This window comes from Rattus rattus, chromosome 16, assembly GCF_011064425.1.
Source record: "Rattus rattus isolate New Zealand chromosome 16, Rrattus_CSIRO_v1, whole genome shotgun sequence".
In the NCBI taxonomy this organism is placed as follows: domain Eukaryota; kingdom Metazoa; phylum Chordata; class Mammalia; order Rodentia; family Muridae; genus Rattus; species Rattus rattus.
This window is the reverse complement of record NC_046169.1, coordinates 29,921,674-29,929,814: the sequence shown is the minus strand read 5'-3', so window position 1 is coordinate 29,929,814 and position 8,141 is coordinate 29,921,674. Positions and strand designations below refer to the sequence as shown.

At 44.4% G+C, this 8,141-nt stretch overlaps 1 protein-coding gene across 6 annotated transcripts in view; it reads left to right on the top strand.

Annotated features, from left to right (window-relative positions):
• The first annotated feature begins 1,800 nt into the window (after positions 1–1,800).
• The window catches only part of Ccdc62 (coiled-coil domain containing 62), a 37,748-nt gene continuing 31,407 nt past the window's right edge, over positions 1,801–8,141 (top strand). For 3 of the 6 annotated variants that reach the window (XM_032886613.1, XM_032886611.1, XM_032886612.1), the window contains exons 1-2: positions 1,804–2,258; positions 5,727–5,919. In XM_032886613.1, the coding sequence (XP_032742504.1) occupies positions 2,097–2,258; positions 5,727–5,919 (355 nt within the window). In that variant the 5' untranslated portion in view covers positions 1,804–2,096. Of the gene's footprint in view, positions 2,259–5,709; positions 5,920–8,141 lie in introns of those variants that run through there. The other 3 variants (XM_032886614.1, XM_032886615.1, XM_032886616.1) reach the window with 3 other exon arrangements.

The window sequence follows — 8,141 nt, the reverse complement described above, 5'->3', positions numbered from 1 at the left end:
GCTTGGTGATGTTGACTGTGGAGTCAGACTGCAAATTTGTTTTAGACATTCATTCATACTGTTAGGAGTGAAAGATGCTCAGAAAGCTAGGGATTCTTATCCTGGCTATAGATGGGGGTGGTAAAATTCTAACCAATCAAGAACGGCATGTATCTGTTTTCAGTCTGTAGTTTGGGAAGGTAGCAATTTAACTAACTTACGGAGAAACTAGTTGTTTTAATGAATGAATTGGGTGAACTTAAACTTTGAAAATCAGGTGTTACCTGTGAAAAGTCTTTTAAGTTGCCTTACATGTGGGGACATATGTAGCTGATGAGCAGTAGAAGGGCTTACCTACCATGCTTGTTAAAGATTCTTTAAGAATATAGGGTCCATGAAATCATTATGCAAAACGTCCTGCTTACCTACCAAGCTTGTAGCGCCACAAACACAAGTTGTTAAAGATTCCTTTAAAAATGTAGAGTCCATGAAATTATTATCATGCAAAAACATCCTCTTTTTGAATGAAAGGGTGCTTTCTGTTTGTTTTAAAGTCTTAAGAAAAAACATGTAATAAAGATGTGAAGTTAAAAATGAAACTCCTCACTGACTGAATCGTGCTAAGCAGGAGCATTGGCAGAGCAAGTGCACCAGTCACGGCTATCCCAGCATGCGTTCTGATAGTGCTGTTGGTTCTGGTGCTGGGAGACTTCCCGTGTAGTACTGCACCTATGTGTTCATGGAAAAACACTTCAGTGTCCCAGTCTATGCCCCCTGTGGGTATGATGCCCACAAAAGTAGGTGAACCTGTAGAGGCCCCTGGAGCTGGAGAAAGGTGGGCATGAGCTGCCCCTTTGCATGCTGGGAATGGAACTTGCACCCTCTGCTGGAGGAAGGAGCAAGCACTGTTAACCACAGAAGCCGTCTCTCCAGTTCCGAAGCAGTTCTTGAAAAATGCATTTTCAATCGTTATCGTCAGCAGATGTTGTAGCAGCTAGACAATGAAGGTTTAAAATTGCCCTTATTGATAATGTGGCTTTTCACTTGAAATTTAACATACCCCATAATTTAAAGATTGACTTTTAATCTAGTTGTCTAATTATCACAGTCTAGTTTTATTTTGGTTTGGTATTTTGTTTCTGTTTTTCTGGCTGTCTTAGAACTTGCTCTGTAGACCAGGCTGGCTTTGAACTAGAACTCTGACTCCCAAGTGCTGGGATTAAAGGTGTAATCAATGCCTGGCTATTTTTTGCTTTTAATTTGTTTCATTTTTACTTGGCGTGTATGTATGTGGTAAAGCGTTTGCTTCATGATGACAGGGATTTGATCCTTAGCACACAGATAATTTTACATTTATTCATTTATTTTAGTGTTTGTGTTCATGTGTAGAGAGATAAAACAACTTTGAATTCTCTCCTCCCACTGTGGGTTCCTAGGATTCTCAGGTGGTCAGGCCTGGGTGGAATTCGCTCTTAGGGTCCAGGGTCATTCTGCTTGCCCTCCTCTGATCCCTAACAACCATAAGACAAAAGGACATCCGTGGACATTTGTAATCCTAGAGCTGGGAACCAGGCAGGGGGATGACTGGACAGCCCATATCTGGCATAAGTGGTGGACCTGCCTCAAAGGTGGTGGGAAGGCCTTTCGAAGGTCTGGAAGCTGCCTTCTCAACTGAGCACAGGTACAGGAACGAACAAACAGAAATAATGAGACCTAGAGTTCCCTTAGGCCGCAGGATCCAGCAGTAATATGGTAAATGTCATAATAGAATGCCACGGTTCTCATCGCTATTAAGAGCAGATAGGTGATTGAGTGATCTTGGTTTAGACCCGTATTTCTGAGAGCCCAGCCCGCTTCTTCAGACTAAATATCCACAGGGAGGATAACAGCAGACCCGCTGGTTGAATTAGAAACCAGGATCATTGGGAACTAGAAACGGCTTTTAATTCTTTCCGTCTTTCCCGCTGTGACGCTCCGGGAACCTGTGATACGCCAAAGCTTTCCAGCGTGGGAATGTAAGTTCGGGTTCTCAGGCCGCGAGCTGGCCGCAAGTCTCGCGAGACTCAGGGCGTCCCTCCTGCGCGACGCCCTTGCGTGGCTGGGCGGTTTGGGTGCGCATGCGTGACTTTGAAGGCACAGCGTCCTGGTCCGTGGCCTTACCCCCGCCACTGCGGCCAAGCACCTATGGCGTTTCTGAGGTGACCCGCTCCTGGCACCAACTCTCTGTGAGGGAAAGGGCATCATCCATGAACCCTTCGACGACCTTATACCGGCGCCAGGTGAGCGCCGCTGCCCCGAGAGACGGTGCAGAGAGGGAGCAGAGAGGCCGTTTCCTCAGCCCAACAAAACCGGGGACCTAGCTGGGACCCAGCGAGGAGGCGCGAGCACCAGACATTGCTGTTGAACGTTGGCAGGGACACCGCCCTCCCTCGTTTATTTAACAGTAGCCTAGCGAGTGGACCAACTTCTTACTTCACTTTGACATCTTCAAAGTGAATTTGCCCAAGGTCTGCATTTCTGTATCAGTGTAGGGTGACACGAACACTTTCTTATGCTTGGTTTATTGCCTGGTTACCTCCACTGAGCTCCAGGGCCCCTGCTGCCATTCCTATAGACTGGAATTCAGGTATTGTGACTTGGAATTCCAAGTTCTTTTGTGTGTGTATTTAGGTACTAGTAAATAACTGTACGTCATAATTTAGACATCTTTTTGAAAGTGTAATCATATACATGACTGCCCTATGAACTTGTACTGCCCTCCACGCCCTGTTTATGGCCCTCCAGACCATGCTGGCATCACCGTAACACCCCCCCCTTCCTGCCCCACCTCCTCCTGAGTTGGGAGAATATAGGTGTGAGCCATCATATCTCAACTTTCTTTGAGTTGGGGATAGGCTTAGGTTAGTGGTAGAGTTGTCTAGCATGCGGGAGGCAAGTTCTATCCCCACCTTTTGTACACAAAACCAGAACATAATCCTGTACCATATGGATTATACTAGAACTTAAATGGTAGCTGATATTAGGCCAGTGAGATGGCTCAGTGGGTTCATGAAGCTGGCCTGGTTTGTGTCCTATCCCTGGGATCCACATACCTTTAATCTCAGAAGGTACTTGGGAAGTAAAGGCATATACATTTCTGTGAGTTCAAGGCTGGCTTGTAGTACCGACAGGGTTGCATAGCAATGCCCTGTCTAATTGTAATTAATAATAATAATAACTAATGTTGAGTGATTACTATATGCCAGGCACTTACAAAACTATAGGTCTAAATAAAGTGTAAAGCCATTAAAAGAAAGAACCTCTTCTTCAAAAAAAAAAATAGGTCTGTAATCCCAGCTATTTTAGAGGCTGGAAATTTCAAGGCCTCAGAGTGAGCCCAAGGGCAAGGCAATTTAGTGAGACTGCATCTCAAAAGGTGTCTCCCCACAACACCCCCCTGGAGCTGAGGACAGAACCCAGGGCCTTGAGATTGCTAGGCAAGCGCTCTACCACTGAGCTAAATCCCCAACCTCTCAAAAGGTATTTTTTAAAAAGGCTGTGGAGGTTAGAGAGATGATGGTTCAGTAGTTGGTTAAGAGAACTGGCTGCTCTTCCAAAAGACCTAGGTTTGATTCCCAGTGCCCACATGGTGACCCAGAAATGTCGGCAGATCTGATAGCAACTTCTGGCCTCCACAGGCACCAACCATGCAAGTGATACACAGTTGTATATGCAGTAAAACACAAAATTAATATTTAAAAATACTGTAGATACTGCTCAGCGATAGAGCATTTGTCTAAGAGTACTCCAGTTACCATTTTGCAGGGAAAGAAACTAAGAATGAGGGAAACTAAGTAACTTGATTAAGGTTCTATAGCCACTAAGTGGCCAACTCCAGAATCAGGTTGAAAGGACCTGACATACACTGGACTTTAAAATGGCTAGTCACAGCCAGGCTGTGGTGGTGCACGCCTTTAATCCCAACCCTTGGGAGGCAAAGGCAAGCAGAGGTCTTGATTCAAGGCCAGCTTGGTCAACAGAACATATTCTAGGACAGCCAAGGCTATACAGAGAAACAGTCTCAAAAACAACAAAAAAGTGATAATAATAACCAAGAAAGATTATAGGTAATTTTTTCTTCATAAGCATCACTGTGTGTGGCCTATTGTTTAAATTATGTGTGTGCATATGACGTGAATATTTAGATGTAGCATATGCGTACATGTGGAAGCCAGAGGTCAGCTTTGTGGAGCTGATAAGTTCTTAACCTCCAGTGTTCACCTGAGTTCTGGGCATTGACCTCATGTTACTAGGCTGTAAGGTGAGCACTTCTGTATACGGAGCCATCCCGCCCTTTTTAAAAATAAATCTTTTATATGTGTAGGTGTTTTGCCTGCATGTATGTCTGTACACCATGTATGTGCCTGGTGCTCGAGGAGGCCAAAAGAGGGGCATCGGATCCCCTGGAACTAGAAGTACAGATAGTTTTGAGCTGCTGTATGGATACTAAGAATCAAATCTGTGCCCTCTGGATCCTCTTTTCCCTTGTTTTTAATTCTATATGTCGACTATGACAAGCAACAATATTAAATTTCCCAGCTGGAAGGATTCCGCAGAGGTTAAGAGCACTGCTCTTCCAGAGGTCCTGAGTTCAATTCCCAGCAACCACATGGTGGCTCACAATCATCTGTAATGGGATCCGATGCCCTCTTCTGGTGTCTGAAGACAGCTACAGTGTACTCATATATAATAAATAAATAAACCTTAAAAAAAAAGATAGAAAAGAAAAAAAATAAATGTTTTTTAAAAAATACAAAATTGCCCTTGATAGATTGAATGAATTTCAGTAATGTGTGTGTTAATATTTAGAATTTATGGGGTTGGGGATTTAGCTCAGCGGTAGAGCGCTTGCCTAGCATGCGCAAGGCCCTGGGTTCGGTCCCCAGCTCCTGAAAAAAAGAAAAAAAAAAAAGAAATAGAATTTATTTTGTTTGTTTTATATTGTTGTTGCTGCCATAGGGTCTAACTATGTAGTTCTGGCTGGCTTGGAGCTCAATGTATAGACTAGACTGGCCTTAAACTCATAGAGATCCACCTACCTCAAGCTCTGGATTGCTGGGACTGGAGTCATACCACCACATCTAGCTTAATTATCTTCTTACAGATTAAAATTCCCATTCTTTGATAAGAATTGACTATAGTGTTGTTAAAAGCAATTATTTCATGTTCACCTTCCCTTGATTTCTCCAAAATTTCTAGGCCAAGGATTGGGAATATAACTCAGTAGTTAGATCACATGCTCATTAATGCTCCGGGTTTGAGCTCCACCACCATGCACACACACACACACACACACACACGCACAAAGGCATCAGGAGGTGTGTGCGCAGGACCACGTGTTTGCATGTCTGTGTGCGAGCACATGTGTGCGTGTGCTGGAGTACACACACAGACAGAGCATTGCCGAGCAGAACAGGAAGGCTGACAGCAAAGGCCTTGGAAGGCAGAAGGTGAGTGCATTAGGGTTTGCGAGGGTCTTTGGAGAAGGTCTTACTCTTTAAGAAACTGTGTGTTGTATGATGACAGAGGCAGACTGTGATAGGCTTGAACTTGCTTTAAACATGCGTAACTTGATATATTGTTCTTAGAAGAGGACAAAACTCAATTTTACAATCCAGAGGTGGCCACAAAAGTGTGTAATTATTTGGAAAGTATTTTGTGACTGACGTGTGGGTTCATCTTGATTAAAAGCCACCCTCCATGTTTAGAACATCGGGTCAGAAGTTGAGAGTTCCACTATCGAGAAGCAGCGGAAGGAGCTTCAGCTGCTCATTGGAGAATTGAAAGATCGAGATAAAGAGCTCAATGACATGGTTGCAGTGCATCAGAGACAACTTCTCTCATGGGAAGAGGATCGGCAGAAAGTGTTGACTTTGGAGGAGCGCTGCAGCAAGTTAGAAGGTCAGAAACACGTAGCTCCTGGGCATATGCCTGTGTGCTGACACATTAAGAGGGCATAAGAAAGTGCATAAGGGGCTGGAGAGATGGCTGGGTGGTTAAGAGCACCCGACTGCTCTTCCAGAGGTCCTGAGTTCAATTCCCAGCAACCACATGGTGGCTCACAACCATCTGTAAAGAGATCCGATGCCCTCTTCTGGTGTGTCTGAAGACAACTACAGTGTACTTATATATAATAAATGAATAAATCTTAAAAAAAAAAAAAAGAAAGAAAGAAAGTGCATAAGGAGGGGTAAAGAATACGGCTCCTGACGTCATGGAGTTCTGTCCTGTTGAAGAGGGGAGGACGTTATAAACAGTCATCTGGAATGTACAGACACAAGAGAGGCAGAGTAGTCAAATGTAGGGAAGTGCTGGCCATAATGATAGATCATTACATTTGCTAGACTGGCAAAAGACACCAGGCGTTGATAGAGGGAGCCGACTATGCCATTCTGCCTGTTGGTATCTGACCATGGGAGCCATGGAGGCTCAGGCCTTGTTAGCACATGTGTGGAAGGAGAGTCCCAGGAAGAGTCACGCTGCTGGAGTAAACTGCCACAATTACTGTGGGAAATCATTTTATACTACCTAGTAAAGTTGAAGACATGCATATCCTGTAAGAAAGGGTTTAGAGGCTGGAAGATGTGCTAACCAGGTCTAACCATCGCACCTCCAGGAATTTTCACTTCAGTTGTCTAAGGAATTTACTAAAAACAGATTCTGTGCTGGAGGATAGAGCTCACTGGGAAAGCATCGTAACATCCTTGACATTCTGGGTTCCCTCCCTAGACCTGCCAGCATGGCTCCAGAACCAGTTTACTTAGGTAGCTTCTGATGTGATGTATTTAGAATTAAGAGTCTGCAGTCTTTGTTTTGGTCTTGTTACTTGGTTATTTTATTTGGTTGTTTTGTTGGTTTGGTTTTTCCCAACAGGGTTTCACTGTTTAGTCCTGGCTGTCTTAGAACTCTGTAGATCAGACTGTCCTGGAACTTACAGAGATCTGCCTGCCTTTGCATTACGAGTGCTGGGATTAAAGGTGTGCTTCACCACTGCCTTTTTATTTAAAAACAAAACGGAACAATTTCATGTGTATGGGAGTTTTTGCCTTCGTGTTTGTCTATCCACCACATGCACGCAGTGTTCAGATGCCAGAAGAGGGCGCTAGATCTGCTGGGACAGGAGTTAAGGTTGGAAACCACCATGTGGCTAATGGGACTTGTACTTAGGTCTCAGGACGAACCGTCAATGCGGTTAACCCCATCTCCCTAGCTACTTTTTTTGGTGGGGGGAAGGGGGACAAGATTTCTCTATGTAGTCCTGGTTGTCCTGGAACTCACTTTGTAGACTGGCATTTGTTATTTTTATTTATGTGTGTGAGTGCTATGTGTGGATGCATGTATGTGTGCCATATATGTGTCTGGTGCCCTCAGAGGCCAGGAGAGGGTGTTGGATCACCTGGAACTGGACATACAGGGAACTGGGAGCTGCCATGTGAATATTTGGGACCAAGTCTAGGTCCTCGAAAGCAACAAATGCTCTTAACCAGGGAGCCACCTCTCCCACCTTTATTGTTATGTGGGGTGTTTGTGGGTGTGTGCACGCGGGTCAGTACTGATGCCCGAGGGGCCTGGTGACAGTCTGACCCTCTAGAGCAGTTGTGAGCCACAGAGTGCAGGTACTAGGAATGAAACTTGAGTCCTCAGTAAGAGCAGACTAAGCTTTTAACTGCCGAGTCTTCTTCAGCACTCTGTCTTTTATTTACTTAATTTTTGGGATAGAGTATTCTGTCATTTAAGCTGGTTTGGACTTTCTTTTTAGCAAAGGATGATCTTGAACCCCTAATCTTACTGTTTTTCACTGACCTAGTGCTAGGGTGCTGGGGAAGATGCAACACCATGCCTGTGTTAGGACTGCATTTCTAGCAATGTCCCCAATGGAACTAGTGATGCAGGTTTAAGGACCACATTTTGAGTGGCAAAGCAGAAATATCCTAAGATACACGTCAGAGGATATCCAGAGCAGCACCATTTAACAGCTGCAAAGTGGGCCCAACATAGATAGTCACCCAAAGCAGATATATACACGTTGCTGTTATAGTTTAATAGGCCATCATGTAGCAGCGTTAGTGATAAACACAAGTTAAAACTTTGGTGGCTTTCAGGGTCTTAACAAATGAAGAGAC